General features: G+C 39.5%; 1 protein-coding gene across 2 annotated transcripts in view; it reads right to left on the reverse strand.

Annotated features, from left to right (window-relative positions):
• The window catches only part of ITFG1 (integrin alpha FG-GAP repeat containing 1), a 196,656-nt gene that overhangs the window by 4,912 nt on the left and 168,570 nt on the right, over nt 1-23,174 (reverse strand). For both annotated transcript variants that reach the window (XM_067550493.1, XM_067550483.1), the window contains 3 exons: nt 10,533-10,657; nt 9,414-9,496; nt 359-476 (listed from right to left, as the gene is read on the reverse strand). In XM_067550493.1, coding sequence (XP_067406594.1) covers nt 359-476; nt 9,414-9,496; nt 10,533-10,657 — 326 coding nt within the window. The remainder of the gene's footprint in view (nt 1-358; nt 477-9,413; nt 9,497-10,532; nt 10,658-23,174) is intronic.

Consider the following 23,174-nt stretch of genomic DNA (forward strand, 5'->3'; position numbering starts at 1 on the left):
GCCCCAGATATTCATCTTGGATATAAACTGAACATTTTCCATTTAGTTGTGAATTATTGTTTGCCCTGGACTACCAACATTTATCCATGTTACTGCCAATTTTCCATTTTTATGACTCAGTGTTAAAATTAAATGCCAAATGTTTGTTTTTAAGGTTTTTAAGGTTTCAATAAATCCTAAATTATCCTGATTTTGTGTCAGGCATGAGAGGATTATTAGAGATTATGATTAATTTAGTTTAAAAAACCCCAACACTTTTCAAACTGAAAAACGTTCAAAATAACACACATCTTAAAATATTAGGAAATTTAAAGTAGTGTAAAAATCTATATAGAAAATAATTTCCACTTAAACTTACCTTTTCTTGCCAGTGCAATATGCCAATTATTGCTAAGATAAAAACGCAGACACCAATTAGGGCTATAGCTGTGAGCAGCACAATGTTACTTGGGGTCAGGTACAGCTTGGCACTCCAGCTACACATAAGAGGACAAGCAAAGGAAACATCAGTAACTCTTCATTAGGAAAAAGATGGTACTCTCAATAGAGATTATATTTGCAAAAATATAAAGGTAGTAAGATGACCCTTGACTTGGTCTGCAAAAGCCATGGGCTTTACGAAAAGACCACTCCTAATAAGCTTTACTTACAAATATCATTGCTATTTTCATGTAATGCTATCTCTAAGTTTAGTTTCTATTGAACTACTCACAAAAAAGAGCTGTAGTTAGCCTCAGGGATTGACTTTTTCATTAAGGCACTCCTTTTGGCACTGAGCAAAATAAAATGCACAGGATAAACCAAAAAAAACCCCCAACTGTGCCTGAATTTCAGGTGAAGGGAAAAGAGCAGGGAAACAGTCCACCTGGCATGCTGCCTCTTCTGCCAAGAAAGCCCATTTGCTGCAACACAGCACTGAAGAGGACGTGGGGAGCTTTGTACATTTCCGTCAATCCTCTGCATATCTACCCTGTTCAGAAATTAATGCTGCATTAAGTTCCTCTCTATGCCTGCACAAGCCTCAGAAAGGAACCCGCTGTGCAGGCATTGCAAGGACAGCCAAAGACAGCTGTGCTTCCAGGGAAAAGGAAAGGCCAGGCTGCACCACAGAGGGTCAGCAGACTGTGGAGTAGTGCTTCATTTCCTTGTACAGGGATACCATAAGGTATAGATGCCTTGCTTCCTGTCTCCTCCACAAAAACCCTGCCTTTGGAGAGGAAATTTATTAAGTCTGCCTGACATACTTTGTGGCGTTTCCTGAGTGCTGACGGTTTTACCCCATCACAGAATGATGTGGCTTTAAATCAGATTACAACAGCGCACTTTTATGAGATACAGAAATAGCAAAAATTTCAGTATTCATGACAAACATCTTCACACATCCCACACTGTTAGGGTGTATGAAGAGACAAAGTGACTTAATCCACTTTTTTGTGGTTGGGTATTCATAACAATTGATATTAAAGTATGTATTAAGTACCTTACACACAGTACGCTAAAGACTATGAAACTGGGAAGATATTTCACATCAGAATAATTTTTTACCAATTTTCATAAAGGCATTTAGGAGCTAAAAACTTTACTCCTGAGCTGTAGCATATTTCTGAGTCATTAAAGACTAAGTTAAAAAATATACAATTTTATTGGTTTCATATCAATCAGATACGCAGTGTGATACGCTGTTTTATGACAACCAATCCTGTTGATCATAGCGAGTTAATAAATAAGATGTCAATTGTCACATAAGGCTATAAGATAACTGTCATCACATTTTTTCCTTGAAGCACAAAAATTGTTTGATATTGATTTTACTTAAGTATTTCAGCAAAATTAGCTGCAAGTCCCTCATTTGTAGTGATGGGAAATAATGTTTTCAACCTGCAAATGTAAAAGTGTTAGCATTTTAGAATACTGACATATTAGGCATAATCTACAGAATTCCTATAAAACAGGACTATGGATTCACAGGAACTTCTTCCACCCTTATTCTGCAGCTCTTCAGCATCTTCCCCTGAGTGCACAATTTATCAGCCTCTCTGATGCCCTTTTCTGACTGTCTACATGAGCAGCAATCTGGGCCTCCAATATAAAGTCCAGATCTGGAGTACCCTTACCTTCAGCGGTTCATTTCCTGCATGTTCAAATATTAACATAAAACCATCTGAGCTATAGGTTCTTGCATCCACAAATCTCAAAGCACTTTACAGCCATTTATTCAGCCTCATACCTATTTTACTGATAGATAAACTGAGGCACCTATTTGTTAATTTTTTGTAACTTTAAATTAGGTTATAACCCAAAAATACTTGGCTCTTTTTTAAATATGTAAGTTATTTTGAAGAAAGATAAATTCAAGCCCATCACAAGTTTGTCATATTTTTAAATAGGAATAATGCACCTTTAAATCTCAGATCATTTAAAACATTCAGCTCAAACTTTGGGCATGTCTTCACTACTGTGCTATATCGGTGCCACTCTCATTGATGCAGTGGCATTGATTTAATGGGTCTGGTGAAGACATGCTAAATTGTGAGACAGCGCTCTCCCATCGACTTCTGTACTCCACCTTAATGAGAAGCAGAAGCTATGGTGATGAAAGAGTGTCTCCTGTCGACATAGTGTAGCGTAGACACCGCTGCAAGTCACTCTAAGGTACATCATCTTAAATTACGTTATTTATGTAACTTAACTAGCATAACTTAGATCAGTTTAGTGCGTCAGTGAAGATGTGCCCTTTTTGACCAAGTAAGATCCTGCCAATAAGGCCTCACCTTCTAGTCCCTGCTTTAAACTCCAGTGGCAAAATCTCTTAACATCTGTGTTGCTGCTTACCTCTTGTGATATATGTTAAAAAATACAGCTTTTTTTTTTTTTTTACAAATTACATGATTGTTGTATGCAGTAGATCAGTGCATATCTTATATTTTTAAGTGACTTGCTCAAAGGTATACAGTCAGTGAGTGCCGAAGCTGAAACTACAACCCAGGAGTCCTGACTCCTCATCCCCTGCTTTAACCTAGACACACTGTCTTTGTTTAACAAATACTGCATTAAGAATCAAAGGCAACTCCTTCTGTCTCCTGTTTAGAATACTGTTGTGTTTTCATTTAAAAGTTTAAAGTTAAGATCCTTCTGACAAACAGCAATTAGATATAGACCCCCTTTTTTGGGTTATAATAAAAATTTATTGACCAATGAGGTCAGTCTCTGTAGTCAAATCTTGAAATAGACTGAAAAATGAAATCAATTTTATTTATAAATAAAAGTGCTTAAGAGGTTGGTTGTAGCTGAAAGTGGTACAACAGAATCTATAAAAATAACAGTGGCAGCGAGAGTGTATATAAAATTAATTATTGCTATTTTGAAGAACTAACGCTTTTACATTACTTGCAAAGTACACTTTGTCAATGAGATTTTATTTTTAAACAGGATTCCTAATATACTTACAATTTCTGTATTTGATTCAGTTTTTGGAATTGCAAGCATGTATTTTTGGCATGGGTGACTAAGTACTGTCCATCGCCCCAATTAAGCAAAGTATTTAAGAATGTGTCAAATTTTAAGCATATCAATAATCCCATTGATTTCAACAGATTAATACATTTTAAGGCTGGAAGAGACTATCATCATAATCTAGTTTGACCTCCTGCAGAACACAGTCCACAGAATTTCACCCAGTAATTTCTGCAACAAGCCCATAATTTCTGTTTGTGCTACAGTGTACTCTTTAAAAAAAAATGCAAATGTTCTGCAAGGCAGGCTTAAAAAGATATGGTCTGTCTCACTCAGAAGTTTGGGACTTTATGCAAGAATCACCGGGGAAGTTCTATGGCCTGTGTTATACAGGCTGTCAGACAAAATGATTGTAATGGTCCCTTCTGGCTATGAATCCATCCCAACTTTCTACTACAGGACTGTTCACATGCTTAAAGTTAGACAAGTGCTTAAGTACCTTGCTGAACCGAGGTCCATTTGCATAAATTGCTCAATATTCCCCTATTTGAAGTATTAAAATAAGCACTTGTGTAAATCTACACAGAGAGATGAATCAAGTTGCTCGGACTCACCACCAGGCCAATGTCAGGGTGGGTAATGAAACAGCTCTTCTGAGTCCCAGTCCCATGCTCTACTAGGTCCCACTGCACCGAGTCAAGAAGCAAGTAGGTTACCGGAGTTCTTATTCTGGCACCATTTGTAGGCTATCCAGTAAGACTCAACCAATTTAAAATAGCTTCTAAAGCAGTTTATGCAATTAAGGAGATGGCCAAATAGATTATAGGGTTATTCTTTATCCCATGGCCCTGTTATACATTTTTTTAAATAAAGGGCAAAAGTGACTTTTATATACTTTTATAGATTGTGTTCCCTGACTGCACCATTAAAAATTTAAGTCAGTCATATCTGCTAATATACAATGAATATTTGGTGTCCTATGGATTATATTATATTGCAAGGAAGCGTAGCTAGAAAGAAAGAGATCTTTTTAATATCTGAAGTACAGATAAATCTAATCCCACCCCTTTTATCCGAACACCCAGAACTAAGGAGAGGTTCAGATCCAGAGCTGAAGATGCGGCTCATTCCCATCTCAGACTTGAACTCTTGGGGTGAGGGGACTTCAATCTATTTTTGATGTGATGAATGGAGGAATTTAAGGCCAAATTTCCGAAACAGGGTACAATTGGTGAACCTACCCAAGATGTGTGCACACACACTGTGGCTTTACCCCCCCCCCCCCCCAAAAAAAAAAAAAAAACTGTGGGAGTAAACAACTACATTTGGTAATAGGGTAGCTACACACACCGTTCATGCACCTGCAGTTGGCCTGTTTGTGTCGTACACACGGGGTTTTGCAAGTGCATAGATTTAACTTTAAAGCCATATGATGATGATGATATATCACTCAGCACTGTTATATATTTCATTGCTGACCTCTGTTTATTCTCATCCTGTTGTGCTCAACTCTGAAATTTTGGCCCTTGGAGTTTAGGCTTTGTTGACCCAATCTTAAAAATATTTTGGCTTTAAGAGACAGGGAAGGGAGCTTTTATTATGGAGAAGGGTTAGGAAGAGTCTGAGGACTAGGTCAAATATGGCAGAAAAAGGGGATATTAAGCTCTACTCACAACTGCAGAATAGCTGGATGTTTCAGCTAAAATGATCAGCACTGAAATAGGAAAGTGTAAACCTATAAATCTTTATTAGGATTCAAAGTTAAAACCCCATTGAGCAGTTCAGGCTAAATGGCACTGTTTCAGTTTGACTGGCTGCAGACTTGAGAGGACAGACCATTTTGTCCTGATAATTTGTATATTTGAAGAGAATAGAGGATTCATTCCTTAGGCAGTTTCTTCCTATTTTATTATGTTACTGGAGGAAAGAATCAATTTTGTCAATAGAAGAAGGGATTAATATCCCTGATGCCTATTTACCATTGGAACAAGCTATTAACAGAGAACGAGGATTCACTGGGACTTTTGAGAAAAAGTGGAAGTACTGATTGGGGATTTAAGAAATCTGCAAAGGATTTAAAAACAAACTGGGATTGTGCCCTGTTTACTTCCTTAGGATGTAGAAAGAAGAGATGATTTTTTAAGGGGGTTTCTTTCCTGTTTAGGAATATCAGGCATGTCAAGTCTGGTCTTCCCTTTTGTGGAGGACATCCGTGATGTGTCAGAGCAGCTGCATTGTATGCACTCCCACATTAATTGAAGGCGAAAGTGCAGAGGGATGTGCTTGAATCTGTAATAATAAACACTTCCTTTCTTCAATATGTCCATCAGTCACTGAAGTTAAATAAGCATTAACAAAAAAAGTTTTAAACAACCTGACTAAAGCCTCTTCCTCTCAACTGCTCAAATTTTCCTCTCGACTCGTAATATAATTTCACTTGTTTTCCCATCATCAAAGCCTTGTCTACACTAAGAAAAATTCCATGTTGGTAACAACAGGTATCAACATCATGTGCTGGATACAGCTTAGCCAAGAACAAACCCTTTTTTAAACCAGGCTTTCAGCAGCTGGGAGTAAAGTTTATGGGATATTCCCAGTGCTTAATTCATAATGAAAGAGGTGACAGAGATCAAGCCATTTTTTTACTTTCATAACTGATGCAGCAAGTTCAGAGGTACTGGGGCTATGAACTGCCACGTCTAGAGGTGCCGGGGCTCAAACCAGGCACAAATTAAGCACTGGATATTTCTTTAGAACACAGCAGACCTAAATTTCTAATGAATCTCCTATCCAAAGTCAAACAGATACCCCTTTCCCACTGCCCTGCCCACTCCAGCTACACTGCTGCTCCTGGGGGGAAAAAAGATTTCAGGCCTCCTTTATCTCCTGTATGCACAAAACTTTTTTTTGTTTTTCTTTTGCAGGTCAAGCAGCCTGGCCTTGTGATGGGTTGGGTGCTCTTGGCTTCCAATGAAGGCAGTGAAAGTTGGGGTAGTTGGCATCTTGCTGGATTGGCTCAACACTTCACGACAAATATTGATTAGGGGCATGTAGCAGAATTTGGCCTTTAAAAATATTCGTTCTTTTTCAATGCTTTCTTCTTAGGGTATGTCTAGACTGCAATCACAGGGTGTGACAGCAGCTCAAGTAGTATTCCCAAGATCTCTTTCATCTAGCTAGCTTGGTTCCCACAGCAGCTAAGTCCACACAGAATCCTGGGTAATTACTTGTAGGGCTAGCCAGCACTGAAGCACATGCTGCTGCAGCTTCAGTGCTTTGGGACCTCAGCTAGCTAGATTAAAAGTAGCTCAGGTATGTCAATTTGAGCTGCAATCACACCCAGTAACTGCAATCTAGACATAGCCTTAGGAAGTGTTTGTGTATGGAAAGTTTTCAATATGTATATTCCTCCTGTTTTCACATAATCTCCAATTTTGGGTTCCACCCATTATCATTCTACGATATCCATGTCAGCTTGGGTTTCCTGTATGAGAAAACTAAACCCAATAATTTGAAAACAAGAGGATTTAGAGAGATTTCTGTACAGGGGGAACTTTAAAAATACATAAGAATAAAACGTTAAGTCTTATTCACCTGGCTGATATTATTCTTGTGCTTAATCGCTAATGCAACATAATATATATAAAACAGCTTGGTACTTCCCACCTCATCTCTCATATTTGATTCTACAGTAAAGATATAATGCTGAAATTGTGATATCAGAATCATTTCTATGTTATATACGAAATTGACTTCACTGCAACATCAAGCAGAAGAGAAAGCAAGAATGTGACTAATAAAGTCTTTATTATGACTAGGAATCTACGAAATTCGTGGTTGTGAAAATTGCATCATGGACTGTGGAATCTGGTCTCCGTCTGCTCAGCTCTGAATGCAGAGAAGTAAGAATGGCATGGTATTGGCACCAGCAGTCACCGCTCTCTGCTCTTCAATACCATGCCACCCTTACTTCTCCGCTGCTGCTGGCAGCAGAGCTGGGCTCCAGGCCAGCAACCACCGTTCTCCTGCTGCACAGCTTCAGGCAGCAGAGAAGTAAGAATGGCAAGACAGTGACTCCTCAAATACGCTTGTGACCACTTTTTGGGTTGGGGCCCCCGAGTTAGAGAAACGCTGCAGAAAAAAAAAATCTCAAATTTTTTGCGAGTTGGTCATGGCATAAATAGTAAATTTCACAAAGAACATATCCACAAAATCTGCTATTTATGCCATGACCAACCCACAAAAAATGTGAGATTGCTTCACAGTTTAAGTAGACACCTAATTATGACAGATATATTCATAACAACAAACGGAGCACAGAGAAGTGCTGACCAAGTCCATTTATTTTGTATAAGTATTTTTATTCTAAATTGATTTCAGTATGAAAGTCCTCCTTCAAGCAACTCTCTCACCCCTAACTGCAGGAAAACACACATATCCATAGCAACACACACCATGTGTTGAAAGGCTGAATAGAAGCCTTTGTATCTAACTGGACACACTGATTGTATAGCTGATGAAACCAAAAAAGCCTATTTTCCCCATGATCATGCTTGCTACTTCGTCAAAAATAAAGTTGGCAAGTATGTTTTCATTTATAGGAATATACTTAATGGATGTGTATTATTCACTGGAAATATATAAAGATGTTTATGCAAATACCTGTATGTTCAGTAATTTAAAGAGAAAATACCAATATTACTATAGTGTGAAGTGCACTATATATTTTAAATTTGACTGTCCTGATCCTCAGAAGCAAATAAAGCTGCATACTTATTTATAAGAATCTCTCATACCGATGAATGTATATGTACACACATTTCACATAAGTATGAATGTACACATATATATATTCTCTCTCCATCTACCTCCTCCTCCACAATTTAGCAATGGTCACAGATGCACACATCTATAATATACCAAGTGTGACACCCTGACAATATCCTGTAATATCCTGAATAAACCGTATGGAATTAAGATAAAGTTTATTGAATTAAGTTAAACCTGACTGAATTAGGGTACATTTGGCGTACATTGTGTAAAAAATGCAATTGTGTGTTATTGTGGCATTGTATGTACCTTCTTGAGTAGGGAAGGGGGGATGCTAATGTACTTCTTCCATTAAACCTTTGAAGCCACCCACCTGGAGAGGTTTTGCATATAATAGTTCACACTGGATTCTCCAAGGACCAGACAAAAGAAGGGTTTTTTGGTAAACAGCCTGATTTTAAACTGGCTCAGGGTCTTCTTTCTGATACAGCAAATGGACAGGATCCCTGGTCCATAGAGGGCCCCAAGGATTGGAATTACTGAAAATCCCGAGGCCTCAGAAAACTGAGTCCTTTTCTGAGCTGAAGCTGTGATGAACTTGTAACCACAATGAATCCCCCTTTGGTGGGAGTTTAAAGGACTGCTCCTGCCAGAGTAATTGTTAGGATTGGGGTTAACTCTGGTACGCTAATTACCATGCGTGTAGGTTCTTTTGTTTTCAGTACGATTTCTCTGTAATGCTTTTTACCTTAAGAATGAAGTAGGCTTGCACAGAAAGTGCTGTGTAGTACCTTATAACTGTAGCAATTAGTCTCTGAAGAGAAAGCAGGCAGGTGTGCCTGGGCAGACTGGAAATACCATGGTCAGAAGGGAGAGATACATGTGTCTCCACCCAAGAGAGGTGATGGCTGGAGTGGCCAGAAGCCTGTAGTGTCTCTGCTTTTGATGGGGGGATATAGTTAGAGTTGCCCTGAACTGTGACACCAAATTCTGAATTTGCTAATCTCGTCTTCAGATAATTGAATGTAACTAGCTGCACGTGAAAAACAAAGACCTTTTCTGCTAGCACTTTTATTCTTCAAGTTTTTCTATAATCATTCCACCATCATTCATTCATATCTCATGATACACAATTACAATTCTGCATCCATAGCATCATTTGTAAAATCTACTTCAAGCAATGGTATTACCTTCGAGGAACATTGTGTGGATATGGAATGACTATCAGTTGGGAATTCGGGATGATAGCTGTCCATTCCTGTTTTCTTATGGACTGAAAGAAGAAATGAAGGCTATGTCCACTTCTTACAAATTAACACAGATTTTTAATATTCTGAACTTTTCTGATTAATGTTATACAAGTAAAAACAAAAAGCTCAAACTGTTAATTTTCAAGGAGACAGGCAAGAATAGTGATAAATCTCTAGCATTTATATTAGATTTTTTTTATACTGAAAGATCCCAAAGCAGTTTCAAACTGAATAAAAACTATACATAAGGATCATTTCATCCATCTCTGAAATACCGCCAGCTCTGAGGTGAAACATGGTACCTGCTTAAAAAGTGCACATTAGCACTGCAGTTTAGAGCAGGAAGTGAAGAATACTATATTCAACTGACTCGGTAGGGAAATTTTATATAGGCAGAATTTAATTAACCAAATGCATAAACAGTCCTATTCTTAAAAATAGCATTGTGAGACCTTTTCACCACAAGTTATCAGGACCTTGGTTTTATAGTTCATCTGAACGAAGGTTCCTCTAGCAGAACTGTTCCCTTGCACCATGCTGGTAATGAGTTCAGTACCGACAAAGAGGGAAGAAGGTGATTCAACAGGTGATAAACTTTATTTTCCTGCCCTACCATGGAATTTTTTGGTGTTTCCCAGCCAAGTACTGAGCCATGTGGGCCTCATCTACTTGGGGAGGGAGATCTGATGGGATTACAGTATAAATTGGCGTAGCTGCTGGCATAACAACTGGATTCTCAAAGCAAATCGAAATGTTTATATTTAATATAAATGAGCGTTATATTCCTGTGCAAATGGAACGCAAACGAGTACGTTTGTGTTTTTCTCATGAGTGATATTTTTGTTTTATTGTTTACTTCAGATACTAAAGATTGATACTACATGCTGGAGAAAACTGACACATACTAGTCTTCAGCAAATTATTTTCAATACTCATGAAAAATATTTCTTGATAATTTTGACTTTTGAAAGAGAGCAGGCCTAAGAACAGCACCACCTAAAGTTTACTAGGCAAAAAAATACAAAAAAAATAGTTTACCCATGGTAAATCTCAACTTACCTTTTCTCCCAAAGGACGAGGAATGCCAACATACAAGTGATCAAGGAAATTAGCACTGCGACCCAAACCTAGCACACTGTAAGGCAGCTGGAGAGCGAAATGTGCTGATTGGCTAAGTTGTCCAGCTAGAATTTAATTTAAAAAAGTAGTGAATGTATTGCTTAAGATTTTTCAGCACAACAACATGTTTCACCTGAAGTAGTAATAAAAATGTTTTAAAAATTTTAAGTAAACTATACAATTATCTGTTATTAAAAGTGACAGTTGCTGCATTTCCAAATAATCTGTGGGCATTCAACATGGAGAATAAATTAAAATGATCTGTATTTCTGGAGCCATTATGGCATTCTTTTAACCTCCGCTTTCTTTGTGGTACTGGAACTTCTGGAATTTGTTTGAGCACATTCAGAATTGATTAGCTATGTATATTGCATAGTGAGTGCAATATGCCAGAACACGTTTTCATTTCCAGTGACTTCAACATCTGCACCTCACAGGCATAGGCACAAAACTGTAACGCGACGTGAGCTGTTGCCGAGAAGAAAGACCCCAGCATTTTTTCTCAGCGGCAGGCAAGACGTCGCGAGCTGCTGCCGAAAAGAAGAACCACGGTAGTTTTTTCGGCAGTAGGTAAGATGTCGCTAGCTGCTGCTGAAACAGATGACGCAGTGAGATTTTTTGGCCGAGAGTATGGTTAAGCCAATTTTAATCCAGTGTGGTCCAAAAATTCCCTGGGTGTACACCCCAATGTAATGTGCTGCGCACACCTATGCTCACAGGCCAAATTCTCAGTGTGCTGCAAAATTAGCTGTAATAAAAACTGATTCCACTAACAATTTCAGAATTAGCTACCAAATATATACTATGGACCAAATTTTTCCCTGATTTAAACCTGAGTTACATTAATTGCAAGCTAGGGCAGAAATTGGCTCCATTGATACCAGATAATTCCAAATAACTGTAAAAAAAACTTTTGTCCATTAACTAAAAGTCAGAAAAGGATACATATTTTTCTTAGCCAGCTTTAGATTAATTGACAACATATTATTTCCAGATACATTACTTACTGCATTTTAACAAAATCTCTTACAATCTCTTCATCTTCTACAAATACATCTACAATATACTGACTTAGATCAAGTGTGGATCCTTTGTTTTCTAAAAAGCCAATTGTTAAGGATTTGTTTATTGCTGCCATGGCAGGAACAGGATAAACATTAAAACTCCTTCAGTCTTTTTCCAGGATAACTGATCCTCAATCTGGAGGAGGGGACTGGTCAGTGAAAGCACGAGATAAGTTTTTGAAATGGTATGAAATTGTTGTTTTTTCAATTTTTTTTAAACAGAAATTTGAGTGTCAAATTCTTCTACTGCTTTGACATGCTTTGATAGGTTAGGAATGGATTATTACAACACAATTCAATCCCTGAAGTCCTTTCTTAGATGAAAATAAATATATTCCACCACCAAGGAAGGTAGTTATTATCAAGAGGCTAAAACGTGAGAGCAAATATACCATCAAGATATTCTTACATGTTTTATATTTTAATTTTAATGGACTCAAACACTATTGACTTTATGACCCTGGAGTGTTTAAAGTATTGAGCACTTTCAGTTTGTATTGGCCTGTCACTCTAGCCTGGTCTACACCAGAGCAATTACTCCCTGTTTAGCACTGGTTCAGCTGCATCCCCTGTTGACATGAGCTGTCAATATGTACATAATATATAATTTTACTAGTGTGGACAAACCGCCATGCTTATCCTCTAATGGGGCAATGCCTTAGGCCTTGGTCTTGCATGTGAGTGATACTGTTGAACTCAACTTTATTACAGAAGAAAAATAATTCTAAAACTCAGTTTCTCACATGCTTAAAGCTAAAACACACAGATAAATTTTTGTAGAAATGAGGCCTTAGAAAGGAACCAGACTACCTTTGAAGAGCATGTTTTCAAATAACCAAATACCTTGGTTTCAATCCAAGGTGTGGAAATTTCACAAGTGCCATCAGTAGCATTAGAACTGCTTCAATTAACAGCAGAAGGTAAGCTCAGCCCAAGTCAAGATGCTGAAACAAAACATCATTTGTATATAAGCCCAAAGAAGCAAGAAGCCAATTTAAGATACCCAAGCCACACTTTTTGTATTTGGGGAAATTAGACTTTTGGGAGACTCAGCCACTCTTTGCAGTGTGTTCCACATAGTGCAAAGATGACATATCTGCTCAATTTACTGCTGCTTATGGCAGCAATGACTTTAACAAGCACTTCTGTGGCTTGTACTTTGCAACTGTGTATGTAAAGAAGGTGGAATCCAACAACAGCATGGTACCTAAGTGAGCTCTACTGCATGACGGAGAAGGGGCAGAGAGCAGGGTGGTGTTTTGAAACTCACAAGATAGACCTCCGTTTCCTTGCAGATCCTGAGTCTCTACCAGTTTGGGCAGGACATCCCTGGGTCCCTCTACAAGGCTCAAAGCCAAATAGTGCCAAATATCCAAGGCCTCGGCACCATGTATATTTTAACTTGAAGTTTAACTTTTTTTTCCTAGGGGAGGGCCCATAGGCCCAGTGACTACTGGCTGAGGCTTGAATTGCCAGCTTGCCTTTTAGAGCTCTTCTGCTTCTATGGTTTGTCTTATATTGTACAAGGGGCTAGGACTGATTAAGCCAGGCGACAATTTATGCAACATATTTAAGATGCTAGGACCTTTTCTTAGACAGCTGTACGTTCATGGTTATCATTTCATACTACATGGTTTAAATGTGCAAATTATTGAGTTTAAAAATTATTTTATTTACTGTAACAAAACTGCATTTTTGTATTCTTGGTTGGGAATTCCCAATTTTTGTGGGATCTAGAAGTATCAATCAGGCAGAAATTGCAATTAATTCTACTGTAATAAGGATGAGTGAATTATAATATTTATCAAGGATACCACAATACTAAATAGAAACAATATTAAAATGTTTGGTCCTAAATAAAGTAACCACATGACATCTTCTGTAATATAACACATGAATGCACAGGCAGACAATAAAATATGATTATTTTAAATAAATAGACTTTTGGTAAAAGGATTTAATTTCTTTTCAATCTTAGCTTGTCAAACAGGACTGGAAAATTACTGGCTTGCCCCCAAGTAAGTGTGGTGTAGGCAGACAATAAGTCTTCTGAAAAAGAAAACTTCCTCTTTGGATAGTAAAGATACCACAATATAAACTGAGGTGATCTGGTTAATATTTTATTTATCAACCAAACTGTAAAGCCACAGCATAAAGAAGCAAATGAATTACAAAAGTGTATTACAACAGGAAGATATTATTATTGGAATGCATTACAGCAGTAGTAATGAAATAAATTCAGGGAATCTGCATAAGGTGCAATACAAGTGCTGAAAATACTGCTTATTTCCTATTTTTCTTAGGTCAGACTCACCAGCACATACTGATTTCAACTATCTCTGACTCAGGTTGAAGGATGTGAGAACAAAAGAGAATGCAGCTAAAAATTAACCAAAACCCAATCTTAGATCTTTTTGATTCAGAGAATAGTTTTGTTCACAAATCTAAGAACTGGACATTTTTCCAAAACACAAGATGGCTAACTCAGTATTTTCAAAGGCTCTAGCTTTACCTCAGTATTTTTATACTTGAAAATCCATGGCTTTCAATTAAACAAACTACAGGATCAGCAAAAAGGAGAAAAACAGTGACCAAATGCGTACCTGACAGCAGTGTCTTCCACAGTTCCATGTAAGTGGGTGACATGACCTTGCACTTGGGATTTTAGAAAGCACCAGAATACTTTAATAATGTAAGTTGCCTCATAAATAAATGCATAATCTATTATTATGATTTAAATCATGTATTTTAAATGACTAAGATGAACTGGAGCTCTGTATTAATGTTAGGACCATGTATTTTGTGTGTTCATAACTTCTAAATTGCAATTTTTTGTCACTTACTATTAAGAATACTGCTTAATGGTAATTAATGGTAAATTTGGATACTAGCAACTAAAGAAATGTGTCCACACAAAGAACACACGTACAACAGTATATAACAAAGTGCGTGTATGTATGTATTATAAACTCCTTGGGACAGGGACTTCAGTTTTCTGTGTGAGTCTGTACTGTATGATTAGAACATTGATGGTGCTCCACAACAGAGTGTACATGTGGGCGCATAAGAATACCTCTGCTCACAGTGAGTGTTCTGAGGTTTACACACTATAGCATTGATTCTGAATCCTGCAACTTTTAGTCAGTTTGTGGAAAGCCTGGTACTTGAATAAACTATTTATATTCTGGATTTTTGACTAATGGCATGGCATTACAACAGTAAGACAACTTCAGCATGTGCTTAGTTTGATATTTAGAGTCAGTTCTCTGTTGGGCTATGAACAGAGAGTACCTCACATCATTCTCTGATAACACCTCCAACTGACTAAGGAGCAGTACTGACAGGTGGTAGTGAAACAGCACTACCCCTCTGTCAGATGGCAGGGGACCCTTGAGGGAGTGTAAAATGGAAAATAAGGAGATTCTTGAGGCTCTGAGGGCACTAGGAAAGAAATGGCAATCACAGTTTCCTCCAAGAATGTCTTTTGATGTGCCACAGAAATATCTAGTATTTTTTAGGTATATAATATAAAAAACATAGCAACATGCCTATTGCGAAGATGATTTGGGCTTTTGAAATTCTTTTTCCCCTCTTAGGACTAACACGCTATAGGCTTGGATGTTAGAAGAAAGGTGTTCATTGAGACTACGCAGAACTCTGTGCAATACCTATGGTAGGACACAGCCCTTGTGGAATGTGTTCTAATGATTTGAGGTGGTAAGGTATGTGACTGTTCGTAGCATATATGGATGCAGCCTGAAATCCTTTTGAGAGCCTTTGTGTGGTCATGGCTTTTCCCTTGCAACCATCTGCAATTGATACAAACAGTTTGGGTGATGCTCTAAATGGTTTTGTTCTATCCAGATAGAATGCTATAGCTCATCTCACATCTAAGCTGTGGAGAAGTGTCCCCTGTGGGTTGGCATGCGGTTTTGGATAAAAGATGGGTAAATGAATAGGTTGATTGAGATGGACAGGTGATGCGACCTTAGAAACGAATTTTGGGTGAGGCCTAAGAGTCACTTTGTCTTTCTGGAGTATCGTGTATGGTGGATGAGCCATGCGTGCTCAGAGTTTCCCTATTCATCTTGCTGATATTATAGCCACTAAGAAAGATACTTTCATTGACAGAAGCATTAGGAAGCAGGTAGCTAGTGGCTGAAATGGCAGTTTAGTGATGGTTTTTAAGACTAGGTTGAGGTCCTACGGTTGTGTGGGAGGATGAATGTCTGGGTGTAAGTTATGAATGCCAGCCATGAAGCGTTTAATGAATAGATGTTTGAAGACTGTGTTATCATCAATGTGGTTGTGAAAGGTTGCAAGGGATGCTAGATGTACTTTAAGAAAACTAACTGATAACCCTGTTTTCTTTAGGGTAAGAAGGTATTCAAGTATGGCTGCGATTGGCGCAGATACGGTCGGGATCTGCCTCTGTTAACACCAGGATGCAAATCTAAGCCATTTTGGAGATAGGTCTTTCTGGTAGAGGGTTTTCTGCTGTTTAATAATACGTATTTTAACGGTTTCTGAACATTCTAGTTCCTCTTGATGTTAATAATCAGGCTGTTAGATGTAACTTCCTCAGGTCTGGGTGAAGGATGCATCCCTTGTGCTGGGATAGTAGATCCTAGAGAAGAGGTAGAGAGATTGGTGTGCAGGCTGACATCTGCATCAGGTAAGTAAACCACACTTGTCTGGGCCATTCTGGGGCTACCATTATTACCATCCTTTTGTCCTGTCTTATTTTGCGTCGGGTCTTGTTTATTAGAGGGAGGGGTGGAAATGCGTAAAGGAGATCCCTACTCCAACTGAGGAGAAATGCATCCCCTCTCAACCCGTTTCCTAGGCCTGCTCTCGAGCAGAAGTGGGGGCATTTGTGGTTGTGGGTCGTGATGAACAGATCTATTGTGGGATGACCCCATTGTTGAAAAATGTCTTCAGGACTCTGCTGTGTAGTTCCCACTTGTGATCGGTGGGGAATCTCCTGCTGAGGATATCTGCAGTGGTGTTGTAGATTCTAGGTAAGTAAGTGGCTGAAATGTTGGTATTGTGGTATATACACCAATTCCATAATTTTATTGCTTCCATGCAAAGGGAATTGGATCTCACTCTTCCCTGTTGACTGATGTAAAACATGCATGCAATGTTGTCTGTCTTTATTTTTATGGATTTGTTCACTATCATCGGTAGGAAACGGAAGCAAGCATGGCGAACTGCAGATTTATATGTAGTGTCATTTCGTGTGTGGACAATTTCCCCTGAACCATGTGTTCCTGTAAATGTGTTCTCCAGCCTATGAGGGATTCATCTGTGGTTATCATAATCGAGGGTATTTCCTGTATGAATGGAATGCCCGATGTTAGATTCCAAGGATGTGTCCACCAAGTCAGCGATTGTTTGATCTTGTTCAGCATTGCTACTGTCTTGTGTAGTGAATGTCTGTGAGGTTTGTACACTGTTGAGAACCATAGTTGCAGGGCCTGCCTATGAAGCCATGCGTGTTGTACTACATAGGTAGTTGCCACCATATGTCCTAACATTTGAAGGCAGGTGTGAACAGTTATGGTCGGGCTGTTCTGTATTGTGGCTTGCAGGCTCACTATAGCATCAAATCTGTGTCTTGGTAGGGGTGCTGGCAAGTGTGCCTCTATAAATTCTGTTTGTTGAATGGGTTTTATGGTGGATTTCTTGATGTTTATCATCAACCCAAGCTTTTGAAAAAGTGAAATTGTAATTTATACCGCCTACCTGGCCTGAAGCTGGCTGCATGCAATCATCCAGGTAGGGGAACATGGTGACTCCTTTTCATGCATAGGTGTACAGCAACAATGGCAAGTATCTTGGAGAAAACCCTTGGGGCAGTGGAAAGGCCGAATGGTAGCACTGTTTATTGATAATGATTGGTTCCTAGGGTGAACCTGAGGAATCTTTTGTGAGCAGGATGAATAGCAACATGGAAATACACATCTTGGAGGCTGAGGGCTGCAAACCAGTCCCTCTGTTCCAATGCCAGGATTATGGTAGACAAAGTGACCATCCTCAATCTCTGTACCTTTATGCATTTGTTCAGCTTTCTGAGATCTAAGATTGGTCTCCAACCTCCATTCTTCTTGTGGGTCAGGAAATACAGGGAGTAAAAACCTCTGCCCCTGTGCTGGGAGGGAATGTTTTCTACAGCAACCATTTGTAGTAAAAAACTTCTTGTCTCAATAGGTGCTCATGAGATGGGACCCTGAAGAGGGGTGGGAAAGAGGGATGTGGATATGAAAGGGATAGCGTATCCAGATCAGACAATCTCCAAGACCCATTTGCCCGTTGTGATGTTCACCTAAGATGGATAGAAAGGATGTAGTCAATGGTTGAAGAGGATGGTGTTTGTCTGTGGTTCTGGAAGCGAGGGGAGGTCGGGTAGACCCTCGACCAAAACCTCAAAACTGAGGTTTGGAGGGGGCAGCCTGGGATGTTGATGGCTGCTGATTCGATTGTCTACGTCGTTGGGTTCATTGTCTGTTATGTGACAAGTCGCATCCCCTGTGTTGTGGATGTGAATTGTATGGCTGATATCTAAAGGGCTTTCTTCTTGTGACAGGTGCGCAGATGCCCAAGGCGCAGAGCATGGCACGAGAGTCCTTTGTGGTGTGCATCACATCATCCATCTTCTCCGCAAACAACTTTTTCTTATTGAAAGGAAGGTCCTCGATGGTGGTCTGGAGTTGCCTGCGCAGAGCCGCTGAATGTAGCCATAAAGCTCTATGCCTGACCACTGCTGTTGCCACTCTGTTGGCGGCTGTATCGGCCACATCAAGGGAGGCTTGTAGACCTGTTTGTGTGATCAATTGTCCCTCTATCATACATTGAAATTGTTCCTTCTTGTTCTCTGGGATATACTCAATAAAGTCTGATAATTTCTCGTAGTAGTTGTGGTCATAATTCACTAGCAGTGCCGTGTAATTTGCAGGGTTGCAGAAGTATATACCTTTCTCTCAAGTAAGTCAAAGCTCTTATCCTCCTTGTCTTGAGGTGTGAACTTTTGGTATTGCTGCTTATTCCTCTGGTTGGCAGCTTCTACAACCAGGGAGTTCGGTGGTGGGTTGGTGAAAAGGTATTCTATGTCCTTGGTGGGGAAATAATATTTTTTGTCGTCCCTTTTACAAGTGGGAGGGATGGTAGCTGGCATTTGCCAGATGTTATTGGCAGGCTCCATCAGGGCATCATCTATAGGGAGGGCGATTTTAGAAGATGCCGAAATTTGTACAATTTTTAGGAGCTTATGTTGTGACTCCACTACTTCTTGGAGTAGGATCTCTGAATTGGATAAGTCCTTAAATCGTTGAAAGTCATCAGCAGTGGTGGGCGGTGGAGGGCTTATGGCCTCATCTGGGGTGGAGGACGAATTGTGAGGGGGTGATATTGTTTCCCCCTGTATGCTCTGCTGTGTAACCTCTGATGGCTCAGGCTCAGTTGCTGTTGGGGCGGACTTAGGTGATGATCTGGATCTACACCTATGAGAGGTGGATGGTCTGCTGCAGGAAGCAGAATAAGAGGACCACGTGTCCCATCTTGGCCACTGCATATGGTAGGCCGTGGGTGGAACGAACCATGGGAGTTCAAACCATGGGTGTGGTGGCATTTTGGAGTGTGGATGTTGTTTGACAACCTGCCCCTTAGGAGAGGACAGCTGGGGGGGAGAATGTTGCCTGTTTCCCATCATAGTTCTCATCACTTGAAAAAGATATGGGGGAGGTGGGCTCGTCCTGAGAAAAATGCGCAGGAGATGTATCTGTGCCATACAGTGGAAATATATGGGAGGATGTTAAAAATTCTCCCACCTGCTCATGGTGTCTGCTCTTCTCTGTATGGTTCCTCGGCACCAGTGTAATTGGTGTCGGTGCCGGGATCGTCTCGATGCCGGTGGTTGGTTCAGCATGTGTCATCCATGTTGTTGGTGCCAGGATGCGTGATTCGGCAGTTGCTGGTGCCAAGACTCTGGTCGGCACCGGTATTTCTGACAATGCCGAGGTCTGGTCCGTTTTCAAGATTTTGCAGACTGCTGGCTGTGGCGGTGCTGTGTCCGGGTGGAGGTGCCCTGATTTATCCTTTTGCTCCATGCTGGAGCAAGAGGGCTCTTTAGGCACTGTGCTCGGTAGTGTACCCAAGGAACCAATAGCCTTTTTGGTACTCGGTCGCTTAGCTGCCGGTGTTGGTAATTTTCTTTTCTTGTGCTTAGTACCAGGTGGGGTTAAATGCCTTTTCCTGGTGGTCTTGTGTTGTGAGACCGGTTTTTCCTGACCAGGGTCAGAGGTAGATCTAAGAGATCTCTCCATTAGAATTAGCTTCAATTGGAAGTCTCTGTCCCACCTGGCTCTAGACTTCAAATATTTACAGTTGGGACATTTCTGTGATATATGTCCCTCTCCTAGGGACATCATCAGGAATCCCTGATGCATTCGGCATGCCCGTCAGATGCTGGCACTGCATCCGTGTATGAAGAGCAGCATTTGAAACTGGGTGAGCCCGACATGACACTTGACTTGGTGAGGGGAAAAGTTAACTAGCCTAAGGGTAACTTTTTTTTTTTTTAAAGGTAACTAGGGTAAACTAGGCTAAAACTGAGGGAAAACTGACTAAATGCCTACAAAACAACTACCTATAAGGATATTTTGGACGAGCTATGAGGAACTGCTACAGGGTTCGTCTTCGACCATGGACGGCTGAGAAGGAACTGAGGAGGGCCGGGTCACATGCGCTGAAAAGGGTGCCAACGGCACCATGAGCACTACGGTACATGCACGACCCAGACGAGCACTGCTAGCAAAAATCTCCGATCGACAATGTGAGGACGCGCCAACACCTAAAGTGGAGCACCCACAGGACACTACTCGAAGAAGAAAACAATTTTTTAAAATTAGTAAACAGGCCAACTACAACTACTTCACTCACTCTTTCTTTTTAATTAGGAGATCTTGCCTTAAAGATGGTACCTAAATTTTCAGGCATATTAAATTCATTGGGGCTAGCAGTTTCTAATATGATACTATTATTATTAGTACAGATGCAAGAAGTAAGAGTTCTAGGGATGGGATGCTCAACCTTAGAGTTTAACTAAGGAAAGTCCATTTCTAATTTAAATTAAAAACAGATATAGTATATTGGGATTTATTAAGTTACTTTCTTGGGAACATTACAATGATGTAAGATAAGTCATCATGTATTTGTTGAGATTGTATTCGATCACTGAAGTACAGTATTACACTGAAATCACTCTTTTTAAACATGAGGGTAAAGTAAGTGGCCATCCTGGTTCTTGAAAAAAAATAGTTAATTTTACCTTTTTGCATTCCCTAAATGATAATTTCTTTTCCCACTTTCAGGGAGAAGCTCCCTTCTCCACAACAGGCTTCTACATCAACAAAGGGGTGGGGCCAGAAACAGCTTCCTATAGAGACTGCGTATAACACTTCTAAGATGCTCAAGAGGGAATGGAATCTGGTGCAATTTGAGGAAAGTCTGGGGAGAAAGATTTTGCCAGAGGTATGACATCACAGGAGCTTGTGCTCCAGGATGGATAGGGTTCCTGGGCTCTCTTGGAGTTTCCTTGGCATGTTCCCTAGGTGGTACCTAATGCCTTGGATTAGGGAGATCAGCTCCCTAACTGAGTGGATCTTGGAGGATCCATAAAGCCCATGTGGAGGACATGTGTCTTTGCACCGTCTCCAGGCTCCTTGTGACCATTTTGGCAGGAGCTATACCGCCAAGAAGTCCCCTATTGCCCTAGAATTCCCAGAGAAAGTGACCTGTAAAGTAGGAACCCAGTTAAGTTACTGCTAAGAGTTACAGGAATCATAATAGCAGCAGATGTTAAATTTTCAAATGGAAATATGATTTTCAAGCTGATGGACTCCACTAAACTATGGAGTCATTATAACAGCTCCTTATTATGCACAAAAATGCAGTCAATAGCTATTCTGGTATTTACAATGCTGTCTGATGGTTATATCTGCACATTTCATTTGTGGATATGCAATTTACTTTTTCTGGGGTGAGGAAGGAGTAGAATGAGTTTCTTTTAATTTGTCTGCAAACTTCACTTTATGTCAACTAAATCCTTGTTTGTCTGAGACATATACTAATTTTGTATTAGATAGAAACAAATCTTATCAGCTATGTAAACGAAAGCACCTAAGATAAACTGGATGTGTACACTGTGGAAAGATATATGTTGGAACTAAAAGGGAATGTGTTGTAACATTGGGAACTCCAAGTATTTGTGGGTGTAATATGTGAGCTGCGGCTGGTCTGGATTTTGCACCTATAAATTTAGGCTTTATCTACACATGTAAGCTGCTCTGGTATAACTTAAACTGTTTTTTAAACAGAGATAGTTAAACCAGCCCAAACCCTTATTTTGGTTTAAGAGTAATTTATTTAGGTTTAAATTAAATTAAATTAAATTAAATTAAATTAAATCACAGTGATTTAAGCTAAATCAAAAAAGCCACTCAAACCAGAATCAACATTGGGGACCAGCAGTTCAATTATCGGTTTCAATTCACAACTTTAGTTTATATCAATGCAACTTTGAAAGACAAGCCCTTACTGACACAAGCTAAACAGATGTTAGTGTCTACACATAACATTGCTCTGGTTTAACTAAACCACTGTTTAAAAAAAATCATACCTTAAGTTAAACTGGTACAACTCTGCAGGTAGACCAGACCTGAGGAACAACAGATACTATCACCTAGAAAGAGGTACTGGTACATTTTATTTTGTATTTATCTATCTATATATATATATAGAGAGAGAGAGAGAGAGAGAGAGAAATTTAAGGTCTCCCTCTGCTCACACCTCTTTTTTTAAAGTATCTCCTCTTTTTCTTACTCTCCAGTTCCATCCCTTTCCTTCTGTTCTTATTACCCTATTTTCTTGCCCCTCTGCTCAGCTCTTTCCCTCACTGTTTATATATTCTCTCCCTCTTTTTCTCAGTTCCGTCTTCATGTTTTACATGCAGTCTATCTCCCAACTTCAAACTCTTCTGTCCTCCTGTTCTTTTTATGTTCTTATTCCTATTCAATCTCTAGACTTCTCCTCCCATTTCTTTTGCTTAAATGAGGGCTGATGCCAGGCTTGCACCGTCCACTTCTCTAAATGCTAAACTGACCTTTTGTGAGCATTGTCAGCCTCTCTAGATGGAATTTTTTGCGGTGCAATATAACTCTGAAAATGCTGGGTGACTCCAACCAGCTTTCAGTGCATATTTAAGTCAATGTGCAGTGAGATACTCTGAATCAGCCGGAAAACTAAGGGAAGAAGGGGAAAGCACTTTACAAGAAACATCTGAACCATCAAAAACACAAAACACATACAAAAAAAAATCTCTAGTCACTATGTATATTAAGAATCTGTAATTACTTTTAAGTTTGGAATCTTTGTGGAAAGATTTCAGAGGTATCAGGCCATGGTGCAGTGGGAGTAAGGACTGGTCTATGCAGAGTTTCTAAACAGATTTAGTTAAACT

The sequence above is a fragment of the Emydura macquarii genome, unplaced genomic scaffold (assembly GCF_026122565.2).
Source record: "Emydura macquarii macquarii isolate MOO-44397 ecotype Brisbane River unplaced genomic scaffold, CSIRO-AGI_Emac_v2 contig_295, whole genome shotgun sequence".
Taxonomy (NCBI): domain Eukaryota; kingdom Metazoa; phylum Chordata; order Testudines; family Chelidae; genus Emydura; species Emydura macquarii.